At 45.3% G+C, this 25,355-nt stretch overlaps 2 protein-coding genes across 4 annotated transcripts in view; one reads left to right on the forward strand and one right to left on the reverse strand.

The window, feature by feature from the left end:
• The window catches only part of znf821 (zinc finger protein 821), a 13,558-nt gene extending 11,697 nt beyond the window's left edge, over positions 1 to 1,861 (reverse strand). The window contains exon 1 of one of the 2 annotated variants that reach the window (XM_056607356.1): positions 1,701 to 1,861. In XM_056607356.1, coding sequence (XP_056463331.1) covers positions 1,701 to 1,704 — 4 coding nt within the window. In that variant the 5' untranslated portion in view covers positions 1,705 to 1,861. Of the gene's footprint in view, positions 1 to 1,166 lie in introns of both variants that reach the window. The other variant, XM_056607354.1, reaches the window with a different exon arrangement.
• Positions 1,433 to 25,082, forward strand: ap1g1 (adaptor related protein complex 1 subunit gamma 1). 2 transcript variants are annotated; one of them, XM_056607348.1, is made up of 23 exons: positions 1,433 to 1,961; positions 5,902 to 6,105; positions 6,226 to 6,350; positions 7,979 to 8,120; positions 9,149 to 9,245; positions 10,347 to 10,423; positions 11,816 to 11,911; positions 12,046 to 12,126; positions 12,236 to 12,334; positions 12,431 to 12,486; positions 12,608 to 12,721; positions 13,690 to 13,830; positions 14,809 to 14,863; positions 15,295 to 15,417; positions 15,555 to 15,644; positions 15,889 to 16,013; positions 16,472 to 16,576; positions 16,665 to 16,806; positions 18,478 to 18,604; positions 19,047 to 19,151; positions 19,283 to 19,443; positions 20,092 to 20,190; positions 20,716 to 25,082. In XM_056607348.1, exons 2-23 carry the CDS (start codon positions 5,905 to 5,907, stop codon positions 20,815 to 20,817), a joined length of 2,463 nt encoding a protein of 820 aa, XP_056463323.1. In that variant the 5' UTR covers positions 1,433 to 1,961; positions 5,902 to 5,904; the 3' UTR covers positions 20,818 to 25,082. The 2 variants fall into 2 exon arrangements, with proteins under 2 accessions (XP_056463323.1, XP_056463324.1); XM_056607349.1 differs by having other exon boundaries at positions 20,722 to 25,082.
• Positions 25,083 to 25,355: the final 273 nt, after the last annotated feature.

A 25,355-nucleotide genomic window follows, 5' to 3' on the forward strand; every position in this document is an offset into this window, starting at 1 on the left:
AAACAGTAGATCATAGGTAGCCATACAAGCATCACAATAATGCTGCATTGAAAAGGGTAAATAAAGCAATAATAAATCACAAGGCTACATCAAAGTTTGTGATCCATATAAAAAGTTGCGGTCCAATAATCCATAGAGCGCAACTGAACAGCCAATAATAAATATAAAGTACGCAGATGACATGAGAATTATGATAAACGTATATTCACATCCACAGCATTGATGCTACAGAACACATAAGCTCTCATCATCGATGCCTTGTATTCACATCTTCCACAGTCCACACATTATAAACACGACCCTGCTACTTAATAACATGCACTGTTAAACGGTAAGGAAAATGATTTAGACAATACCTGGGACAATACCTACAATTAACTCTGAATGGGTTGTTCTGTTTGCGCCTGGACATAGTACTATCCACTCCCGGTAAAAAGAAAACAACGAATCTCCACCTATCAGCGATCGATAAACCAAACAGCTCAGATAGATCCGAACCCGCTTTGAGAAGGGGGAACCAAAAATCACAACAAGAAAAAAAGAAACCAGCAGAAAACACTGAACCCTAAACCCAAGATGGTCCTAGGACTGAGATCCAGACCCTCTAACAGCATCCATACGATCAGCACGGACCAGCAGCAGCACACCCAGTGCACCCGCCGTCCCCCTGATAGCCACACTGCGGGGGGCGCGTTTCAGCTGATCCCGACGTATAGCCGCGCCGCGATGCATTGTGGGAGAGCCCACCGCACGTCGGCGGGATGCAATTCTGATCAATATAAAATATAAAGCTCGGAGAGGATCCGTGTGTCGGAGGATGATGGGCATGGTTCACTAAGTGCAGGTTTAGACTGAGCGCTGAACACCACGGGACAAAACTTAGCGGCGATGTAATATATAAATAAATACACACACACACACACACACACACACACACACACACACACACACACACACACACACACACACACACACACACACACACACACACACACACACACACACACACACACAATACGCTGACAAGCAATACCTTTACACAAACCTGACAACACAACCCAGAGGAATGAGAGTAGATTCGCGTTCCCACAGAGTGCATGAGGTCCAGTATTGAGTTATATTTTATATATATATGTGTATTTCATAAATTAAAACGGAGCGAGTACCGGTGCTCATGCGGACTATCTGTCCTACAGAGGATCTCCGTACGGCGGCGCGGTGATCATCACAACACACTCCCGGTCCAAGGCGCGTCGCTAACCTGCGCAGCGCGCTCACGACGCAGGGGGGCGCCCCCCGATCGCGCGACCGCGGAACGGTTCGTCGTAATGTCGCGCGCACGCGTCACCGCTGCCACGAGTACGCGTACAGCCGCAGCACTACGTCGACGTGGAATCACTATTCATCCGCGGCGGTGAGCCGACGAAAATCTGAATTCATCTCCCACGTTATGTTGTGGAACGCCGTGATGACATTACTTAAAACACAGAGGGTGTGAACTGCCAGCTGTTGTATAAAAGCAACGAAGCGACCGTAAAATACACGACAGCCAGATGATAAGAAAGCGTCCGTTAGTTAGCCTCCCGTTAGCCCCTTCCAGTCGACACCGCTTCACATCGCCTGATGGAAAAGACTCAAATCACAACGCTGCGCACTAACACCAAACACATCACATCAACAACAAAACATGCATAAGTTACCCATATTCTCCCATGAAAAATATCATATCAAGCGAAGATGTTAATCAAGAGATGACAAAGAAAACGTCCATGTACAAGCTGTAACTGTAACGTAGAACGTCGAGCCTTCCCGCCGCCCGTCGGAAGCCTCGGTGCTCCGGCGGATCCCTCCGCCTGCGGTAGACGTGATGAGGCTGGAACGGCCGCCATTTTGAATGTCTGCTGTGTTCCCCCTCCGCTGCTGCTCGTATAAAAAGTCCCCGTCTGGTACCGCCACGGCCGGTAAGTATTCTTTAACGATACGTGTCGGGGACGATGTGAACGAACCCACCGCGACACGGAGGCGGACCAGTGACAGTATGTGTGGCGAGATGTTGACAACTTTGCTGTAGGCTGTGGAGCTCGGGAAGCGGCTCGCAGCTGGGGGTGTCAGCGGCTAACAGGGATAGCTTGGTTAGCCTGTAGTGGTGCTAGCTGTGTAGCTGGCTAATGTAAAGTCAAGGCTAACCACTGTGGCGATATGGGACAACAGGGTGAGGGGGGAATACACTCCACAGGGGTTGATTGAGATGACAGCCTCCCAGTATGGACACTGGTCTGACCCGCCAGTCAAACCAGTTCGAGATCCAGAAGCTGTTGGTCCAGTTCAGTGTTCTAATAATGTGAACTGACAGGATGCTAGCTGGCTAACCTATCCAAGACTAATCTTGCTAGTTTTGCTAAGTCAAACGCTTCCATAGGCCCTCTAGTACCAGTGCACCATCGGGCATTCCCAGTCTGAACTGGTTATCCACCACTGGTGCAGAAGGGGTTGCATGGTTTCAGATGAAGCCTCATACAAGGCCAGCTCTCCCACTAGCAGTGTGACAACAGCCTGGATGTGTCTCCTTCAGAGTTCCTTCAGAGTTCGTCATCTGAGGTCCCCGACGTCTGGGGCGTTGTATTTCGTGTATTAAAAAGGTATTTTAAACGAGCAGAATATAAAACGAGGCTCTGATGTCTTAACTTTTTATTGCGGTTGAGCTACGGGCGGACAGGAGGTTTGTGATGTTCACTGACAACCTGCGTTAATTTAGTTTTGATGAGCTTGTAAGGTTCATTTTGACAGTATCCATTTAGTACGGTATTTATTTAAGATGTCATGCTCAAGTGGGCGATGAATTGCTTTGGCTAAAGAAGATAGGTTCATGGTTATGAAGCCAGGGAGCCAGTTTGACGTTTTGAATGGGACCAGAACGGATAGATGACACGGAGGGCAGGGGTTGTGGCGATTTGCATCTTGCTCCACAACGTATTCTGCCTGAAGGCTTTGACTTCCCGTGTTAATAGTGAGGATTGCATTGGAATGAAAAGCACAGCAAAGATACTAAGACGTATAATGTTACTTGAATAAAAAGGATACATTCAAGTTTTTACAATGATAACCTATTAGTAATATTTTCCTCATCAAGAAACTCGGACGTGTCCAAGGGCTAGAATCTAATCTAATTTGCTCTTTAAATGGTGGACCATTATCGCAGTTTAGCTGCTTTCCCTTCAACATGTAATATAATAAAGCAAAATGTTAGGCACTTGTGTGTTCATCTGGAATTTTCATTACATTTCCTGTCTTATATTATACATTTTGTTTAAGGTATACATCCCTGTGTTACTTGAAAGGTGTGGCATGTTTTTCCCCATTAGCCACTGGTTGTCAGGAAGTGTAGGCTAGGTCCCAGAGCCTCAAGGGAATGGCAGGTTGATAACCCAATCGAACCGCAGTTGCCCTTTTTCTTGCAACCAAAATGTTGAGGGCTAGGTGGTTTATCACAGGTGAATTTCTTGTTAGTTATGTTGTGTTTGAGGACAAACATGCCCTTCTGGTGTGACCAACTGACCTAGAATGAAAGACATTGTAGGTTTCAAGAAGTATGGAAGAAATTGGTCTAATATACTGTTACTACACAGCAGAGAGTTCTTTGTCTGCAAGACAGAGACCGACTGACCTTGGCGAGTGTCCCCTATGTGTTCACTGGCCAACTACTGAATAAGATCATTGCTTTTACTCCTGAACTCTAAACCACTTGCATTGTGCGTGCGTACCCCTTAATCTTCGCTCACTTCGTAAACGGTTAGCTTTTTGGTGTTTATGAAAAGTTTTAAACAAACCTTACATTAGCATATATATAGATAGGTCACACACCATAGATGCATAGATTAAGGAACCTTTAGTGTTATCATGTTTTATTTAGCTCCCAGGAGATGCTAGTTCTGCCGGTTTAGATATGTAATGGACAGTTCGTTATGGGAACAGGGGGGGGGTGGGGAGTAGGTTTTAGAAGACAGAGAATGTTCTATCTTCATTAATGTGTTTTATCCCACATTGATTATTATTAATGTATAATCCGTGGTTAACAGCCACTCATATCCTTGGTTTATATTACGTAATCCTTCATATGCTTGGTGTGACTCGACTTAAAATACATGCATCAAATAAGGTTTTCTCAGCCAAAGCAAATGGAGAGTAAATTAACAGGATTTTAGCTCAACGCTCATCCAACAATACCATGTTTGCTGAGTGTCACCACCACAGTGCATTAGACCTGAATCATTGCTCAGCTCGCCAGCCAAACCAGACTCACTGGATGCACAGAATCATATCTGTTGATTTGGTGTCGGTTGTTAGATAAATGTTGCATCTATTTCATTTGTTCTGTAAACCTTGTAGATGCCATCTATTAGCATTAAAGATACTAAAAGCATAGTCATCATCATGACACTTTCACCTTTTTAAAGGTGAAGTTAGTAGGATTCAGTGGCATCTAGCATCTAGCGAGAAGCCTATGGTCAAGTTATAATGTTCCTTGATAGATTTATAAATGCTGTTTTTTTGTCTAAACTATAGGTCATACCTTTTATAAGTAAAATGGCGATCCTAAGATTAGATTGGATACTCTTGTATAAATATGGCGATGCACACTGGCATGTAAACAAAGAGAGAGGTACATCAGTAGTCTGCTGTGATGTATATTTATAACATTATTGAAATCATTTTTTAACAGCATTGACTACCGATATCATGTCCAGGTCATTTTTAGCTTGTTGAAATGTTGCGCATTGCAAGTTTCCCCTGTTCAAATTCATTTTAATTACTTTAGTGTAGAACACTCATTTTATACTAGGAATAAAGAGAGCCATTGTACACTAGTTAAAGGATGCAAGTTATAGCCTGGGGTTTGTCAGTACATCTGTCTAAGGCGTCTACCCGTGGCAAGTAAATTACTTTTTATCTGCACACTTAATGCAGAAATAGTTTTGTTTAGTAAGTAATTACTCCCTGTATTCCCTTTTTGCTGTAACGGCCTATGCAAGCTATCAATTATTTTTTCCATCAAACTAAGCACTTTTCTAAGTAGATGTCTACCATATTGGTCATCATTATTATTGAACTTTGGAAGTGGGTAATGTTCATTTCCCACCAGACTCGGTTAAAATTGTGTGAAGTTTCCTGATCCCTGGTGTAAATGAGATAAAAAGTAATGCCTGTATAATATGTTCTATGTGGTAGTGGTAATGTTGTAGTTCCGTATGCCTTATTTTCTTGAAATTGACATGGCATCTTGCATGATTTCTCCGATGCAGGTCTTTATGGGACTTTGTGCAGGAGAATCTAATCTCACTCCCCTGCATGTGCGTCCTATTAATATTTAACCATCTCGGGTCAAGCCTGCGTTGTCTTAAGCCTCGCTGCATTGGAATGGAATTTCACCTGCTCGTCTTTTGCACTGCACACATTTCACTACTTTAGGCTCGGATGAGTTACTTATAGTTTGACAAGATAGAACGTCTGTAAGTGCATTCAGGTTGTATTATGTTCTTACTCAGTAGTTTCAGTCATGTATTTACCCTGTGTTTTAAATAATTTTCCCCACAAGAATTTTAATCAGGCAGCATCCACATTAATTGGTAGATGGATTGCATTTATACAGCGCTTACTAACTAACTAGTGGCCACTCAAAGCGCTTTACAATATTGTCACCCATTCATGCACCCATTCACACACCGACGGAGGTGTCAGCCACGCAAGGCGACAGCCAGCTCGTCAGGAGTAGTCAGGGTGAGGCGCCTTGCTCAGGGACACCTCGACACTCTAGGCTAGGAGGAGCCGGGGATCGAACTAGCGACCTTCCGCCCACATTACCAGGGCTCTGTGTGTCCTAACCCTGCCCCCTGTGTCCTCCAGAGAATGCCCGCTCCGATCAGACTGCGGGAGCTGATCCGGACCATCCGGACAGCCCGTACCCAGGCGGAGGAGCGCGAGATGATCCAGAAGGAGTGCGCCGCCATCCGCTCGTCCTTCAGAGAGGAGGACAACACGTACCGCTGTAGGAATGTGGCTAAGCTCCTCTATATGCACATGCTGGGCTACCCGGCGCACTTTGGGCAGGTATGCAGGAAGTCCTTCTCCTCTCGTGTCCGTCAATGCATTGAGCTTGGCAAAGCTCTGAGCACACGCCCACGCCTGTTTGGGGAAAACTAAAATAAATTGTCTGCACACATTTTGCAGCTGGAGTGCCTGAAGTTGATTGCATCGCAAAAGTTCACCGATAAGCGAATAGGCTATCTGGGAGCCATGCTGCTGCTGGACGAGAGGCAAGATGTTCATCTACTCATGACAAACTGCATCAAGAAGTAAGTATCTGTCCACAACACAAGGGCTGGGGCGGTATCAATGTTTTTTTACCTTTATACCATTTCACCGGGTTACGGTATACCCGGTGAAATATAGAAGTCATTAGCATGTACGATATTGTCTAGCCTACAATGCTGTCTGTCCCATAGTCTTGAGTGTTCTAGTTGTTACCAATGTACACACATGGAAAGTCAGTTTAACCTGTATTATATACCGTATGTTAGGTCAGTTTAACCTGTATTTCACACGGTCCAATAGCGTTCCAACCCTCGGTAGAGGTCACACCTTTTTCATCAGCTTTTCTTTAACTCTTGTAGGGCTGGTGGCAAACCCTTCGAAACAGAGGTTTAAATTAAATATCCATTGGGATCCTTTTGAAACGGGAGACGTATATGTGTTAATTGCATTTGAGCTAGGCTATTGTTTAGAACAGCGTCCTAATTAAGTAATTCAGCTGTTGTGTAGAAGTATGACCCGAATGATGGTTCTATAGAGAGGGTTGCTGCTGCCAGACGGCTTGGCTTGGATACCCCGTCGATTCGGCAGATATACATCGCTAGAACCTCAGGGCACATACCGTCCTGTCTTTAGCAAATATACTTTCGGACTGCCTAAACTGCGGTTGAGTAGTGTGATTATTTGAATACACCAGCACAGCAGCGCTATGCTGTAAATGTCCCGTTTAGTTTTGATGTCAGGACGTTCTGACATATTGAAAAGCCTGACCAACGATACGCGAGGGACTCTGCCTATACCTGACCAGCCTCTCATCAGGACCAACCCTGTTCAGTCTCAGCCTAAATGCAGCGGTGGAGACTTTATTACGGACTTATTTATTTATACATCCTGCAGCAAAAGTTGGACAAAATATATATCATAATAATAAGTGTTCCGAAGTCGTCGGGATGTTGAATCCAAAGAGGAGCATCTGTATTTTTGACGGTATTGAATGACAACGTGGGTATTCCTAAAAACCCTGATATGCTGTGATACTGCCCAGGTCTGAACCCACATAGTCAACACACCTTTATCTCACAAAGGAGACGTTCCAACAGATCCATCCATTAAAGACCGAGACGGTGCAAAGTATCAGGGACACTTCTGCTGGTCGTATCAATTCATCCCGGGGCAATGGATTCTTTACGAGCGCCACAGGAAATATCTTTCTGACTGAAATATGTGGAGCCATCTGCGCATACCGCCTCTAGTTCAACGGGATGCCTCCTTGGTTGTGTGAAGTTACATTCTTTATAGCAGTCTCAACAGAAGCACGTATAGTTCTGTATTAGAACAAAGGCTCTATTAGATAATCCTGGATCAGTGTATGCTGTCCGTCTAGCTGTCTGTCCAATCGATGAATAACCTGATCCATCGCATGGTTTTCCATTTTATGGAGTAGTGGTTATGTTTATCTTTCAAAAAATACTTTGGTTGACATATTATCTTCCAAATATATAAAATGTTTTTACTTCACAAACCTGTACCAAAAAAAATACAAAAAAAGCTACCATCACCCCTAAATTAGAGCAAACCTCATATCCACTGTAATTGGTTTATTCTCTCAAAACCCTTTTTAGATATAGACCCGTTTTCCGAGTTGTGCTGAACATCTTCTCCCCCTTCCCAGTGACCTGAACCACAGCACGCAGTACGTGCAGGGCCTGGCCTTGTGCACCCTGGGCTGCATGGGTTCCTCTGAGATGTGCCGTGACCTGGCTGGAGAGGTGGAGAAGCTGCTCAAAACATCCAACTCCTACTTGAGAAAAAAGGTAAGCTTGGTCTTTTACAGTAGTTATGGGACTTATTGCGTAACACTAGTTACGACAGTTTGTTCTGTAGAACTCAAATTCTTGAGTCTGTAAGGAGACTTTACGATTGAGTTTTATATTGTGACTAGGACAATATTGTTGAAAAGGACGGTACACTTTTGGTTTCAGCATAAGTTGACATTACCGTCTGCTATTTTGTGACTTCTGTCTTGTATCTGTATTTGGGCAAGAAGTCATGCACATCGAGAACAAATGGTCAAAATATCATCTCTGAAATATGCCTTTGTCTAAAGCCAGCAGCCTTTGGGGGTTGCTACCCAGTGCTGTATTTCAGGTTTCTCAATTGTCTGTTAAATTAGCAAATGAGAAGGGGAAGTTCCTGAAGCAATGTCACACCATCACATAGGTATTGGATGTGCTTCTATTACTGACAATTTATTGTATTACAGAGAGACGTATAAAAAAATGGATACATCAATTAGTTCCTTATAGTTATCTACAAGATGTAGACCGCTTTGAAAAAGTAGATTTTCGTAAACTTTTGTGTATTCATTCAGAGCTTTTTGGCATGAAATTTGAGCACAGGTGAATGCTGTTACCTTTTTAGATGTTTAAACCTCGAGTTGAGTCCACCAGTGGAAAATTGCATTGGCTTGATCTGGAAACGTACAGACCTATCCATGGGTGTTCAGTAAGACTGCTCTGGAGTAAGAAGCATATGGACCACCAGCTTGCAGTTCGCCAAAGGGCAAGGACTCTCAGACCATGTTGAACACGGGCTGGTCACTCTGGGTTAGGGCGAGTCATGAGCCCAAGACTGCTGGTGCTTTTTAATTATGGGATGTTTCAATTAATCACAGAAACAATGAATGAAGGACGTAGCTTAAGAAAACTTTGAAAATGTAAAGCGGTCTGAATGCTTTCTGAATGCGCTGTGTATAAATGTAATTTGCTATCATACTTCCATAAATATCCCTTGTAGGACATGACGGCCATTGTTTTAAATATCTGTAACGCTTTGGTTTCAGGCGGCGCTGTGTGCAGTTCATGTCATCAGGAAAGTCCCTGAACTGATGGAAATGTTCCTTCCAGCCACAAAAAACTTGCTCAGCGAGAAGAACCATGGTGAGAGGGTGATGAGTGTTCTTATTGTGAGGGCCACGTCCTGGTCCTACACAGAGGGATTAGGCTGCTCTTTAGTTGTAGGGCTACTCCAAGCTCACTTCTGACCGTCAGGGCAGCTCTTTAGTTGTAGGGCTACTCCACACTCACTTTTGACCATCAGGGCAGCTCTTTAGTTGTAGGGCTCCAGGCTTTCTTTCGACCAATCGGTGCGGCCCTTTATATTTGGGGCCGCTCCTGGCTGACTTCTGACCAATCAGGGCAGCTCTTCCCGGGTTGTTTGGGGATCCATCTCTCCTGTCCTAAACAGGTGGGTGATGGCATCACTTAAGGCTAGAGGAGCGTAGGGAGGGAGCAGAGATGTTGTTTGTATTCCGAACCATGCTCTCTCCTGCTCATTGTCTTTACAACTCCCGAATCCTCCCCACAGCACGTTCAATACCAGCTGGGAGGGTGAGGCCTTCCTCTCTGGTGTCCTTCACAGAGAACGCGTTCATTAGTCCATCATCCCCTCAGGGACGTATTTGGAAATTGTAATATTGTAATATATCTAAACTGGTGCAAAATAGAAAAGGGGAAAAGCTATTTAACTGTATCCGAAAAGCAACAGGATGCCATTACCTTTTGAATGTATCTGAGCTCTGTGTCACTGGACACAACGAATCAGCTATTGGAAGATTGGAAGAGCGTAGCACAGACATTGTGCAAGCTGCCCAATGTGAAGTGACAGGGTTATTTACAACAGAGTGTGTCTGGAAAGGCTCTCTGGAGAGCGCAGCCCAAACATTCATATGATTTCAGTAAGGGTCCCTCCGGGTGATATCCCAAAGCAGGCTGCTTCTGTGCCATTTCTGTTCCGGTTTTTATTCAATGAAGGCACATTTCTCCTTTTATGTTCTACGATGATCTGCTATCTTACTCGGCTGTGAACCCTCTAGAGGTGGCTGTTATATTATATTAATGTACATGATGTACTGAGCCTGGTCACCATGCAGTGAGGGTTCTTTGTTCCTTGATTCTATCAATGTTTGGGCCCTGGTCAGCCGGCTCGGTGCCACGCCCTCCAACAGAACCAGATATGTTGACCTCTGTTTATCTCCACAGGTGTTCTCCATACATCCGTCGTCCTCCTCACTGAAATGTGCGAAAGAAGTCCAGATATGCTGTCCCATTTCCGAAAGGTACGTACACACACTCCGAGCAGAGGTGACCGAGGAGGTGATTCCGCGTTTGTCCTAAACTCACGTCACACTTCATTCTCTGTAGGCACATTTGGCTTTTCTGCAGCTAAAATAAACCACTTGAACTTTAGCCCTAGAGTTTGAGCCTGTATTTCCTACTTGAGGTGTGCGCCACATCTAAGCCTACTTCTTAGCCTTTACCTCCTACCCCTCGGCCTTTACCTCCTACGCCCGGGGTGTTCTCTTGCCTCGTCTCTCAGCTGTTAGTGTTCATCTCCTTTCCTACTCTAGCTGTGAACTTCCAGGAGGCCCTTCCTCATGTTCATGTTCAGAAACACTTTGAGAAACTCTTTGAATATGAATGATTTCCAGCTTCCCCTCCCTAACATCTGCCTCATATTTTTTCTGTCATTTGTCTTTGTTACAATTCCTGCATTGTGTTAGAATGAGAAGGTAAGAGGACATTCTGATTTCATAGCTGGTGCATGCCTTACCTAGTTCTCTTTACACCCTTCCACCTCCGATGTGTCCAGATCTGTGTTCAGTTTAGTGCCATTTCCCGTGCTTTTGATTTACAGTTTGAATTTTTTGAATATGTGTAAGTGATCTTTACTGTTGATGTATATAATTTTGGTCCATTCACCCTAAACATGTGTCACGACGGTAAAGGTGTCCTTATTGGCTTAATCTGTACCTCATCTGATCACCGTGTGTTGAAAACAATGTGTTGGGTCTGTTTTCAATGGATCACTGCAGGTGTCTCACCAGGCACAGATGATGTATCACTGATCACTGATCTGTCACTGTCGGCAGGGTGTTTTCTGTCACATGGCTAGCTGGCTCCTCGCTCTAGTTATCTGTATTGTTTTCATGACTAAGAATATACCTCCAGCGATACTGCCTGTTAAAACCCCCAAATATATCTTAATATATTATTGAAGGAATACTTCTAAAGGGTAACGAAGACCTCAATACCTTTTTGAAGACAACATTAAGTTACATCATGTGTGATTTAATTAGAGGATCTATTATGTACATATTACATCCAAATGGATTTAACATGTTCACTAAAGTCTCTTTCTTAGTCTTAAGTCTTCATTGATGGATTATAATAATACTTTATATGTTGATTATATTATCAACCATGCTCTTGGCAATTCAATATGAAAGATGTCTTTTTCAGCAAATGATTACTACAAATCCCGATTTATCATTTTCAGTTGATTTTACTAATAATTATTAATCTCCATCCCCCTGTCCTTCAGTTGCATTTGCTTGGCTGTCATTTGTAAATTATGGTTTTAGTTTGAGATTAATTTGACACCGACAGACGGCCTACAGTATCCAGACCCACAGACCGTTTGAGTCCTTCCTGTTGTGTCCTCTCCTCAGCTGGTCCCACAGCTGGTGAGGATCCTGAAGAACCTCATAATGTCGGGGTACTCCCCTGAGCACGACGTGTCCGGCATTAGTGACCCCTTCCTGCAGGTAAGACACGGTCACATGCTACCATACGTCTACCTGAACGTCCTCATCTGGGCCGATTATCCCATCTCCTCTCTTCTAAACCCAGACACCCACATCTGGGTGTTGACTTGCAACCTATTTTTATTCCGTTATAGGTGCGGATATTGAGACTTCTGCGGATTTTAGGACGAAGTGACGATGACTCGAGTGAAGCGATGAATGACATTCTGGCACAGGTGAGCAGTGTATTGTTAGTATCTGGATCATGGTCTTCCACTCATACTTGTGACTAATAAATGGTTTATTGTACTTAATTAGTGGTTTATTGTGCTTGTTTGATTTTAGGTTGCAACTAACACAGAGACCAGTAAAAATGTAGGCAATGCGATCCTCTATGAGACGGTCCTGACTATTATGGACATCAAGTCAGAGAGCGGGCTGAGGGTGAGGGCTCACCTGATCTTGGCCTTCAGCAACACATTTCAGTAACTTTTCTATTGTGCCATTTCTCTTGTTAATGTTCTTTATGGTTTATTCTAGGTATTGGCTATCAACATTCTAGGTCGCTTCCTCTTGAACAATGACAAAAATATTAGGTGGGTAGCTGTCTGTCTTTCTATCATCATCATCATCTTCATCCTTACCCTCATTGGTTGGAAGAGGCCATCTTTGTTATTCTGTAGTTCATCATGGTTGTTCTCTGGTCCACACTCTCAGATACGTTGCGTTGACGTCACTACTAAAGACGGTGCAGACGGACCACAATGCAGTGCAGCGGCATCGCAGCACCATCGTGGACTGTCTGAAGGACCTGGATGTGTCCATCAAGAGGTGGGCCGCCACTAGTGAAGCAGTGTGTCCCCGCTAGGGAAGCAGTGCGTCCCCGCTAGGGAAGCAGTGCGTCCCCGCTAGGGAAGCAGTGCGTCCCCGCTAGGGTAGCAGTGTGTCCCCGCTAGGGTAGCAGTGTGTCCCCGCTAGGGTAGCAGTGTGTCCCCGCTAGGGTAGCAGTGTGTCCCCGCTAGGGTAGCAGTGTGTCCCCGCTAGGGTAGCTGTGTGTCCCCGCTAGGGTAGCAGTGTGTCCCCGCTAGGGAAGCAGTGCGTCCCCGCGAGAGAAGCAGTGCGTCCCCGCGAGAGAAGCAGTGCGTCCCCGCGAGCGAAGCAGTGCGTCCCCGCGAGCGAAGCAGTGCGTCCCCGCTAGGGAAGCAGTGCGTCCCCGCTAGGGAAGCAGTGCGTCCCCGCTAGGGTAGCAGTGCGTCCCCGCTAGGGTAGCAGTGCGTCCCCGCTAGGGTAGCAGTGCGTCCCCGCTAGGGTAGCAGTGCGTCCCCGCTAGGGAAGCAGTGCGTCCCCGCTAGGGAAGCAGTGTGTCCCCGCTAGGGTAGCAGTGTGTCCCCGCTAGGGTAGCAGTGTGTCCCCGCTAGGGTAGCAGTGTGTCCCCGCTAGGGTAGCAGTGCGTCCCCGCGAGCGAAGCAGTGCGTCCCCGCGAGCGAAGCAGTGCGTCCCCGCGAGCGAAGCAGTGTGTCCCTTAGACCAGGCTGCATGTTGCTCAGGAGGGAGAGCGGTTTGGCTTGTAACCGGAAGGTTGCTAGTTCGAACCCCGGCTCCTCCTGGGCAAGACGCCTCACCCTGTCGCCCTGCGTGGTTGACACCGTCGTCGGTGTGTGAGTAGTCTGCGATATTTTAAAGTGCTTTGAGTGGCCACTGGTTAGAAAAGCGCGACAAATGCTGTCCATTTACCATTTAGGCTGACACAACCACACAGTGTTTGGTGGATAACCTGTCCCCTGACCCTTCTACTCCAGGCGGGCCATGGAGCTGAGCTTCGCCCTGGTCAACGGGAACAACATCCGGGGCATGATGAAGGAGCTGCTGTACTTCCTGGACTCGTGCGACCCGGAGTTCAAGGCGGACTGTGCCTCAGGAGTCTTCCTCGCTGCAGAGAAGTAAGACAGTGTGTTCTCTTTACACGGTGGTCCCAGTAGGGAAGGTCCCTGTTCTCTGCTCTACTGACTGTAATGATGATGATGATAATAATAATACATTTGATTTATATCACGCTTTTCTAAGTTCTCCAAAACTCTTTACAGAGTGAAGAAGAACGTATTTTATTAAAAGGGGAAGTGGAGAGAAGGGAAGGAGGTTATGAGGTGAAAGTTATATTAAAGAGATGTGTTTGTAGGGCCTGTTTAAATGGAGGGAGTGTGTTATGATGCATTTCCACCGGCGGATACGCTTCGGACCCAGCCCGCCTCAGCCCAGTAGTGAGGGTGTGGCATAGCCCCGCTCAGTTACGGCTCATGTTTCCACCGCTGACAGTACCCTCATGGTAGGACGGGGTTTAAGCCGGATTGCGATATCCGCGGCAGCTACGTAAGCATTGAGACCTCACAGTAGCCCGACACAGTGCAGCCTGCTATTAAATCCAAGGAAAAATAAGAACACGACACAATGAACAAAGAGCAACAATTTAGGAAGTCCAAGAAGGACTTCTTCAAAAAACACAGCTTTCGTCGTTGTTCAAACTCTGTTGGAAAAATGCTATTAGCCGGTACTGGCTGTTTGCAGTGACCGGCCGACTATCTCTGTTTTGAAAGGAGAGACGACAGTTGTAATAAGCAGTAAATTGAATTGAAGAAAGATGTTTTATATGGGGGTTGGAAATGATGCCACGGATAAATCTAGTCATAGCTCCAGCGTTAGGCAGTATGAATACGACTCCTCTTGGGTGTTGTCTCAGGAATGACTGGCCTGACTGAATTGTAATTTGAGATCTTTTGGCTAATGCAAAACTGCTGGGATGAGTGTCCCGGTGGGGAGCGTTTCCATAGCGACGTGGAGGAAATGTAATGGGTTTGTTTGGTGAAAACATCAAATGTTGCAACAACCAGGTGATTGTACCTTTTTTTTTGTTTTGTTCATAGGTATGCACCGTCAAAAAGATGGCACATAGACACCATCATGAGAGTCCTGACCACGGTATGTATTCCACAGCAGCAAACCTCATGGTGCCCACACCCGTTGATGTGAGAGCGGATATGCTGCCAGCAGTTGTACAGTATTTTGTATTGTTTTGAATGTTGTACGTCCTTGCACTTAAAATAAATAGTACTTAGCTAGGATAAGATTCTAGAACAATGCTATCTTTGTTGTATACGGGGAATGGGTTAACCTAGCGATTGTTAATGCTTGGCACTTGTTTCTATGAACATCCCTACTGTACAGACAGCGATATATATTGTTTTTTCTCCTTCTGGCAAATGTACTAATTGCAAGTGGCTTTGGATAAAGGCGTCTGCTAAACGCTCCAAATGTCAATGTAGAGTCGTTTCCCAGCGTTCCTCATAAGCACTCTAGGATGTGGTCTCCTCCGGCCTCGCTCAGTGTCTGTTGTCGTCCTGCTCCAACAGTCCGGGAGCTACGTGCGAGACGACTCCGTCCCCAACCTCATCCAGCTCATCACCAACAGTGTGGAGATGCACGCCTACACCGTGCAGAGACTATACAAGGCCCTCCTGGACGACATCTCGCAGGTCAGAGCGGCCGGACCATCGCCCGGACCATCGTGCACGCAGGGAGCCCGTCTTAGGCTGCTGATGGTTCCTGGGAGTTGTCTACCCCAGCTGATGGTGACTTCAGGTCGTGACTTTGCTTTGTGTGTTTCCTACAGCAACCTCTGGTGCAAGTGTCGTCCTGGTGCATAGGAGAATACGGAGATCTGCTGGTGTCCGGTCAGTGTGAAGAGGAGGAGCCCATCCAGGTACGTGACCCAAACACTAATTTAAGGTAGCTTGATGAATAACACTCCATTGCTTTTGGTATGCAGTGTTTCAGTGTCTTAGATTTCAGAGCAGTGCATGTTTTTATCCAGACCTAAACATAATAAAAGTATACTTCTTTGTCATGATTTCTCCAGGTGTGTTCATCCAGCCCAGTAAAAGGTGTATGCAGCAGTGCAGGTTTTCCCCCTCCTAAGCATATCCATGTGTCCCTCGGTCCCCCAGGTGACTGAGGATGAGGTCCTGGATGTGCTAGAAGGCCTGCTGGTGTCCAACCTGTCCACCCCCGTCACCAGGGGCTACTCCCTCACGGCCATCATGAAGCTGTCCACGCGCTTCAGCAGTGTCAAGTATGTCAAGCCTCCTTAAACTCAGCTCTGTTCAGAGACTTTGGTCCACTTAGTGCATTGGTACTCAAAGTGCGGCCAGCGGGCCAATGGCGGCCCGCAGAAACATTCTTGGCGGCCCGCAATGACATACAGATGTAAGTAAAAAAATAATAATAATAGCAAAAAATAAATAAATATGAAGAGTAAAGTCGACTCTCTAGCTTTCAATAAAATCCTGGTACATTTGTTAGTTTTAATCCGACTGCAATGTTTTTTTTCACCACTGGGATGCTGACGGTGTTTCCCGGCTGATTTTTTTATTTATTTTTCTTTTGCGGCCCTCAGTCAAATTTTGGGTTCCTAAATTGGCCCTCAGCTGTCCAAACTTTGAGAACCCCTGACTTAACGTCTCACTCGTACTCTATTCAAGGTCAGTTAATGCGCTGATCAACAGTGGATGATGTGTCTGTCTCTTTCAGCCGAATCAAGAAGGTGGTCTCCATCTATGGAAGTAGCATCGATGTAGAGCTACAGCAGAGAGCCGTGGAGTACAATGCAATGTTCAAGAAGTACGACCACATGAGGTAAGGGTCACTCACACCACGGGGGGGGGGGTCAGCCCAACCAGAGAACACGCTTTGGTGTCTTCATCGTGCGCCCTGCTCTCCAAAGGCCTGCCCTGCTGGAGCGCATGCCCATCATGGAGAAGTCGTCTTCGAATGGCCCAACGGAGATGGTGCAGACCAATGGGGAGACTGAGCCCTCGGCCCTGGAGTCGAAGCACCCGCCCCCCGTCACCCAGCCAACCAATCAGGTGAGGACTATTAACATTGTGTTGGATTGAGAAGTACAACGCGTGCATGATATAATTCAGTTATTTAATTTATTATTATTTGTGTGCGTGTTCTTTTTATGCCCTTGTATTTCACTAATGGTGCTGTGCAATTTCGTTGAAACTTTGCACACTTTTTTTGGTGTCGTAATTGGAACTTAAGTGGTTAGTATTTAAATTTGCAGTCGCGCCGGACTGTGCGCTCAAGTCTTCTACGACTGTACGAGTCGCACTCGAACCGAGAGGGGAACGCAAAGCCACTGACTTCCTCCCCAGGGCACTTGAGCTTTATGAAGCGTTTAAGAAACGAAAAGAAAGAAAACGTTGTGGCCTGAAGAGAGCATGCTGGAGCAGTGCCACCAGTCCATTCTGTGGGGAGGAACTTGAAGGCTATCATGCTCACATGGTTCCAAAGGTCTAGCAGGCCCAGGGGTCCTCGACTCTGCATCAAGATGACAGGAGGAAACCATCAAGGTCACTTTGAAAGAGGCTTCAGTATAGTGGACAGGAGCGTCAGTCACCAAGACTACCGGACTGGCCTGGTGTTTCCATAGGAACCCTGACTCATGTTACAGCTGCTGCAGATCTGTCAGTGGGATGGGACCTCATGCACTATTGCCATGTGAGAGGAAAGAGAGGAACTCGACCTCCTACCAAGGTGGCTCAGAAGGCAAATTAAGAAGGCCACTCAACAACTACAGCATGAGGGATAGAGTGTGGTGGCAGTGAATAATAATAGACACCATTCAGAGTTCAATGATGCAGAGACCAGACGCTAAGTCGTTACTTAGCCGAGGATCAGATAAAACCGAAACTAATAAGTATCTATTTTGGATAGTGGTGGCTACCACAAAGTATTCAAGACTATTCACAATTTTGTTATATTGAATCAACAAAACGTGTTTGTGGTACATTCTATCCAACATGTGAGAAGCACATTGTCCAAATGTATTTTGTATGTGTTGGGAACTTTATATTTCCAACTTCCACGCTCATCTGGAGTTGCAAAGAAATCTTTAATGCATTTCCAAGAACAAAATCAGTCCATCATCTGGTCCAATAATAGTAAGCGATGGAATGTGTTTGGGGGAGAGCTTGCAGGTTGTGTGACTTCAGGGCCAAAGCCTGAGAACAACGAACACCTTTAACCTCCATTATGAAAGTGAGGATGCTAAATAACCAATGAATTAGAAATGTAAAAAGAAGAAGTCCAAAACAGTAGCCGTAGTAGAGGGACTGTGGTAGATTGTGTCATGTCTTTTCAATCTTTTGCTGCAATCGAATGTTGTAATAGCTATAAATGGAACTGCCATGGTAGATTATTATTTATTTTTTTATATGATGGGGAAGTGAAGGCACAATATCATATTCTTGGTTGACCGTTCAGACGGTCTGAATATTCCCTGTTTCGACGCGCTACACTCAGACTTGCATTGGTATTCGTTAGGGGTTTGCTCCAGTCATTATATATTTACTGACCGTCACGGAGAGACTGAACAGCCAAAGCAAATACAGCAATGAGACTGTGAGCTTTTTGAAAATCCCGAACCGATTTTAAATATCTTTAAATATACACGTTCAGGCCGTCCCTTTCTGTTTGGATGTTGTTCGTCAGCCTGCACTAAAGGAGATCCCTTCATGCTGTTTTCGCAGGCCAATGACTTGTTGGACCTCCTCGGGGGCAACGACGTGGGGCCGGTGATCCAGACTTCCATGCCCACCAAGCCGGCCTCGTCCGGGGGTGAGCTGCTGGACCTGCTGGGGGACCTCTCTCTGACCGGTAGGGACTTCAAATGAGGACCTGAAGACACTGCAGCCATTCTTACAACGCTGATATTGTTTTGGATTCTGTAAAAATATATTTATTTTTGGGGACAATTTAATCTTTTTTTAGTCTTTCAAGTTGGGGTTTGGGTTCTACCGGTCTGTTGTTTGGCGTTGGGTGACCAGAACATGTTTTTTGCTAAATCACTAAAGGTGAATTCAGTATAGCGCCCTCTGTAGGACGCTCTAGTTATTTGCTGCCAGTTATTTACTTGCACTATGATAATATGAGGTTTCTGTATTTTTTTATAGACATTCTTTAGCCAAGAATATGCAGAAGCAAACTGCAGCACTCCTATGTTGCCTTGTTGTACCCATCAGTGACCCCCCTGTGTGTATAAAGGTATCCGTGTCTCACGTTGTGTCTATCTCCATCGCTCTATGATGCTGCCACACAGGTGGTCCGACGTCCGCCCCCGTCTCGACCGGGCCCCCCCCCCAGCCCGGCTTCCTTCTGGACGGCCTGTCCTCACAGAACCTGTTCAATGACATCAGCGCAGCCGGTCAGCCCCTCCCTCTTATCGGTGTCTGTTGCTGGACTCTCTTTGACCTTTTTTTTTGCATTGAAATCCTATTAGCTTCATTTGTTAATTCGTTGGTGAATGACGTGGCGTGCATCACACCTTACCCTCAGGTATCCCCTCCATGACGGCGTACAACAAGAACGGCCTCAAGATCGAGTTCACGTTCGAGCGAGCCACCCCCAACCCCAACATCGCGGTCATCACCATCCACGCCTCCAACACCACCGACGCAGACATGACCGAATTTGTTTTTCAGGCTGCAGTACCAAAGGTGAGTCCAGGTTCCTCTTGGTCTACCGTGTTGACACTTCATGACTCGACGCTCATCCAGTCGATCCTCTTCTAGTGTTGGATGCTCTGGTTTCCAAACCAGGCACGATGTGATCTAATGTCTTTCTCTCTTATGTCTCTTTGTCTCTCTCTGTCTCCGTCTGTGTCTGTGTCTGTCTTTCTGTCCGTCTCTCTCGATCTCTCCGTGTCCCTCTCGATCTCTCGATCTCTCTGTCCCTCGCTCTCTCTGTGTCCCTCTCTCTCACTCTCGCTCTCTGTGTCTCTCTCTGTCTCTGTCACTCTTATGTCTCTCTGTCTGTCCCCCTTTGTCTGTGTCTCTCTGTCTCCGTCTCTCTCTCTGTGTCCCTCTCTGTGTGTGAGTGTGTGTGTCTGTCCCCCCGTGTCTGTGTGTCTGTCCCCCTGTGTCTGTGTGTCTGTCCCCCTGTGTCTGTGTGTCTGTCCCCCTGTGTCTGTGTGTCTGTCCCCCTGTGTCTGTGTGTCTGTCCTCCTGTCTGTGTGTCCGTCCCCCTGTGTCTGTGTGTCTGTCCCCCTGTGTCTGTGTGTCTGTCCCCCTGTGTCTGTGTGTCTGTCCCCCTGTGTCTGTGTGTCTGTCCCCCTGTGTCTGTGTGTCCGTCTGTGTCTCTACCAGACGTTCCAGCTGCAGCTCCTCTCGCCCAGCAGTAATGTCGTCCCTGCGCTGAACCAGGGGACCGTCACGCAGGTCATCAGAGTCCTCAACCCCCAGAAGGTAACCCGTCGCCCCCCCCTCCCCCCCCTGATGTGTCTGTGGTGGTCCTCATGAAGCTAATCCCCCCCCTCCCCCCCCTGATGTGTCTGTGGTGGTCCTCATGAAGCTAATCCCCCCCCTCCCCCCTGATGTGTCTGTGGTGGTCCTCATGAAGCTAACCCCCCCCTCCCCCCCCTGATGTGTCTGTGGTGGTCCTCATGAAGCTAATCCCCCCCCTCCCCCCCCTGATGTGTCTGTGGTGGTCCTCATGAAGCTAATCCCCCCCCTCCCCCCCCTGATGTGTCTGTGGTGGTCCTCATGAAGCTAATCCCCCCCCTCCCCCCCCTGATGTGTCTGTGGTGGTCCTCATGAAGCTAATCCCCCCCCCTCCCCCCCCTGATGTGTCTGTGGTGGTCCTCATGAAGCTAACCCCCCCCTCCCCCCCTGATGTGTCTGTGGTGGTCCTCATGAAGCTAACCCCCCCCCCCCTCCCCCCTGATGTGTCTGTGGTGGTCCTCATGAAGCTAATCCCCCTCCCCCTTTCAGCAACAGCTCCGCATGCGGATCAAGCTGACGTACTCCCACAAGGGCTCGGCGGTGCAGGACCTGGCTGAGGTCAACAACTTCCCCCCCCAGTCCTGGCAGTGACCGGACCCCCCCCCTCCGTAAGCCCTCCTGCTGAGGGACTCTGACATGATTCCTCCCTGAACCCCTTCTTTTCTTTCAACGGACCCCCCTGTGACATCACTGCAGGCCTCTGCCCGAGTCGTATGGGAACCGGAACAGGAACACGGCGTGGAGACCCCCTATTGACTATTAGCAGCTCCTACAGAGTACATATCAACTAACCCCGCCCCACACACACACACACGCGCACACGCACTCACACACGCACACACACCCCCCCCTTGTGTTCACTATGGTACGGCCCGTCCTTCTCCAGTCGCTGTAGAGCATCGTGTTGCGGCCTATTTGTGTAATCGTTTTGTTTTTTTTTATTTAAGAAAAGAAATTATTTAGGTATTTAAATTTTTTTTGTGTTTTAATGAACTTAGAACATCACTCACATGAAGCTCATAGTTTGTGAAGGCAAAGCAATTTCCCCCAACACAAATGTTATCTGCATTTTCAGCACTTTGCCCCAGCAGCCATCTGAACGATTGGTTTGATTCATCATGGTCATCTTGGGGTACGGTTCGTGAGCCACGTCAACTGGAAGGGTTTTGAAGGTGTATTGTAGTCCTTAAACATGTTCTCTTTTAATGATCACTTGGCTTCCAAGCATGTTTTGAGGGGTGTTCAGCTGGGTAGCCCTGGTCCGTTGAGGGGTCGCGTCTCTGGTGGGGGCTCAGCGGGTTGCGGTTGGGCACATCCACGGCTCTCGGGGCCCAGCTAAAGCCCTTTGTTTGGGTGAAATCTATCGTTTTGTGTTCACTTGATTCAACATGTAGTTTCTCAGCTCGCTCGGTTTATACATTTTGGCGGAGTGGGTAAACCTCTTTGTCATTGATACATGATAAGTTTCATTTATAGAACGGTAAATTGCTTTAGCCCTTGGACATCGGTATAATGATTTGCTAATTTTGCAACTGAACGCTTTTAACGAGCAAAGAGAATCCGCACAGAATATCTGTCGTTGTTTTGCCGGATTCAGTTTTATTCTACTTTGCAGAACTTGCCCATCTCGCAAGTGCATGTCGATGAAGTCTGTTATGAATGTAGTTAAATGCACTGAAAGCTTTTTTCTTTCATATTCCTTTCCTTCATTTCGTCTCTTAAGTGAGGCGTCATCTTCTGGCACTATGTTTATAATAGTATGGTTATTTCTGCAGTTCTTTTGACAATATTTATGCCTGATATCAAAGTGATGTGCCTTTCTGACATGGCTCGATAACTATGAAGCTGTTCTGATGCTCAAAGCCTCTCTTCTGCTCTCTATTTGGGGTTTTCTGTCCGGGTGATAATAAATTAGGGAACTTGGGCCAAATTGATTTAATAATTCACTTCACCTAACTATTTGTTTGTCCTAATGAACCTGATGTCATGATGACTTTCCTGAGTCTAGTAGTATAATCACAATCACACGGTCACTCACCCGTTATATATATTAACAAAAAGCTCAGATAACATCTTTGAAGTTTTAAAGATTTGACGGCATAGCGATGTCATAAAAAATAAAGTTAAGAGTGTAAATGTCACATATTGGCTAGTGCAAGTTATCTGTTGAGTAAAAAAATTACGATTTGTATGTTCAAGTGTAAATACTTAACAGAAATTAAACGCAACCAGAAGTCCACAACTTAGAATCACTTTTTAGTTTTAATTTGGAAGAGATCTAGGTCTTGGAGCGTAAATCACTCCGTGAGGAGCTGATGTCACTCTGTAAGGAGCTGGTATCACTCTGAGGTGGTGCTGGTATCACTGAGAGGTGCTGGTATCACTCTTAGTGATGCTGGTATCACTCTGTGAGGTGGTGCTGGTATCACTCTTGAGTGATGGTATCACTCTGTGAGATGCTGGTATCACTCTGAGTTGGAGCTGGCTTGGTTCTGTCTCGTTCGTTATTATTTGGTCCACTTCAGTTCTGAACGGTTCCGACCATGTTGTTAAAACCTTAACCTTAATACCTCACTTTGTTTCATTCGTCTCGTTCGGCCACGCTAAATGCGCCGCGTGGGGGTCTACACGGGAGTCTCTTGGGGGTCAGAGGTTGAATCAGCCTGTAAACTTATATTCACTATGCTTCACTATCTAACTTTTATGACCAAATCAGAGAAACTATTTAGCTTTGGAAATATTTTTGAGCTACCATATGTGTATATGAGAAGATTATTAGATTCAGTTGGACTTTTTCTTTATTGTTGATAAATGCTATATTGGCTTTTCTTTCTGTACATATTGAGGGCTTTTACAATTGTCTCTTCTTCTATCGTTCATCCTTTTTTTAGATCAACCATTTTCTAAAGCTTCCAGTTCTTCACGTTGTATATTCGTTGGGTAGATAGTCAAACATATGGCCTCAAAGCTCTGTGTATCATCAACATTTATGTCAAAGAAAAGATATGCTGCCTGTACATTGTATATAATTGTAAAACACAACAAAAAGCTAATCAAATGAAATTAATCCCATGTGAAAATTTACAAAGATTAGCTAGGGACTATAATTCTATACATACGTTAAAAAAAAGAAAAAAAAAGTCAAAATATCTCGAAGATGCAAATGAGCGGCATTTGCTATGCTCACATTTCATTGGTTGGTCATCTTTTTACTTCCTTTGCTCAGTTGGAGGGGCGAGTGGTTGCTTGTTAATGAAGGTTGGGGTGCGTCTGAGGTGATCTAGTCTTGAGTGATGCTGTGTACTGTACTACTGAGAAAGCTGAGCCCGGCTCCTTACAGAAGAAGCACATTGACCCTTCCCCCATTGAGAGTCGTTCCTTTGACCAGGACACGGCTTGGGTCCGCCCGGTCGGAACTGTCCTCTGGCCTTATGCGTTGTGTGCATTTAATCGCTTGCACTCTGGAATTATTGATTCTAATTAATACTATCTGACCTACAAATTACTTAATAAATGGTTGACCTACACCTGTACTACATAGTTTTTATTAACAAATTATTCTGATTGGCCCCCGGTGATGCTGCCTATCTGTGCCCCCCCCCCCTTTTCTGGTTGTTTCATTCATATTTAAATTTTTTTATTACATTTTCAGCTACATTTGGAAGCATTTTTACAGTTCGCAAGTTAAGGTTCAAAGCTGTCAATCGAAAAAGATGAATTGTTTAACATTCAATAACAACTCGACACAGACTTTGCTTCTATTCACTATTTTCCTTACATTACAGATGCTTCTATTGGCCATATGCATGTGGCCTGAGTTTGGCATTCTTCTTAATTTGGATTTATCGATACTGTTGAGATTGCAAGATATAGTGACTTCATCTTAATGTTGACAGTCAGTCGACGATTTGTAAAGATTTTTTTTTATTGAAGTTATGTCACTGCTGTTTAACCTTAAACTTCTAAGGTGAACATGCATGCAACTGCTAGTAGTATCCACAAGGGGGCGCTGTTTATAAGTGAGAGCTTTCAGGGTGGGGAAAAACGGTTAGTTTTTCGTTTGTACTGCCCGGATTTTCACTAGTATGTCAAAATGAACGTTCATGTACATGTTCATCAACACAGTGATCCATACTTTTTGAATGTGCAATTCAATAAAAAAAAAGTGGACATGTAACTTCAAGAGAGGGAAAACGTGTGTGTGTGTGTGGGCGCGTGTGTGGGCGTGTGTGTGGTTTTCTTTGAACTTGGTCGTAAAAACATTTGGCTGCAAATTTGGACTGATTTCTGATCTGCATGTGAGAGCCTACTTGTAAATAATATAATTTATAATACATACTTTTTCCCCCCCTGAAATGCATACAAACTACTGATTAAATCACTTTAATTTCTTTGATTTTAACACGTTTGGGTTCCTCAAGATGAAGAAAGGTCAAGCAATGAAAGAATGTCACTTTGGGTTTTGTTAATGGAGGTGAATTTGGTGAATGAGCAGAATCTTGTCACTCTGTTCTTAACCTGTTAAATTCACAAAAAGCATAAATTGCAGCTATGTATGATTTTCAATCTGTGTGTAACCCCAACATGATGATGTTTTCTTCATTTGATGGGAAGGTGACCGTTGAATTGAACTTTGCATTCCAGTTTGACGTTGGGAACGGTATCAGTTAGTGTCTTCAAGCTGTGAGTGAATGTCAGAATGAAAACATGAACTGTGTTGATGATTAAAGATGAAAGGCTGTATACTATTAAATGGGTTATTTTCAACTTTTGCTGTGTATAATTGTCTTTGGGTTGGAGAATATGATCAAGATAATAAAAATGTCAAATAAATGCAGCGCATTATGGTGATTTATTTTTCTCTAAGAAGATGTTTTCTATCAACGGAGACTTCTGCAAATTCAAATAGTCCCACATTATAGATATGAGTACATTTTCTTACTTGCTAATATATATATATAGATATGTGCATGTATAGGTATGTCTATATAGCAGTATATGCATCTGTATGTGTACATCTATATGTATTGCTTCATTTGTATATTTTTTAATGCATATATATTTAAACTTTAATACAGGCTAGGGTCCCACAAGGCAAACATTACATTACATGATACAATGCATTACAT

The sequence above is a fragment of the Gadus chalcogrammus genome, chromosome 14 (assembly GCF_026213295.1).
Source record: "Gadus chalcogrammus isolate NIFS_2021 chromosome 14, NIFS_Gcha_1.0, whole genome shotgun sequence".
Taxonomy (NCBI): domain Eukaryota; kingdom Metazoa; phylum Chordata; class Actinopteri; order Gadiformes; family Gadidae; genus Gadus; species Gadus chalcogrammus.

Bases quoted from the DNA above. Each gene is read 5' to 3' on its own strand.
- ap1g1 (XM_056607348.1), top strand. From the start codon at position 5,905: ATGCCCGCTCCGATCAGACTGCGGGAGCTGATCCGGACCATCCGGACA. The intron at 6,106-6,225 runs GTATGCAGGAAG...CACATTTTGCAG, and splicing joins ACCCGGCGCACTTTGGGCAG to CTGGAGTGCCTGAAGTTGAT. The intron at 15,645-15,888 runs GTACGTGACCCA...TCGGTCCCCCAG, and splicing joins AAGAGGAGGAGCCCATCCAG to GTGACTGAGGATGAGGTCCT.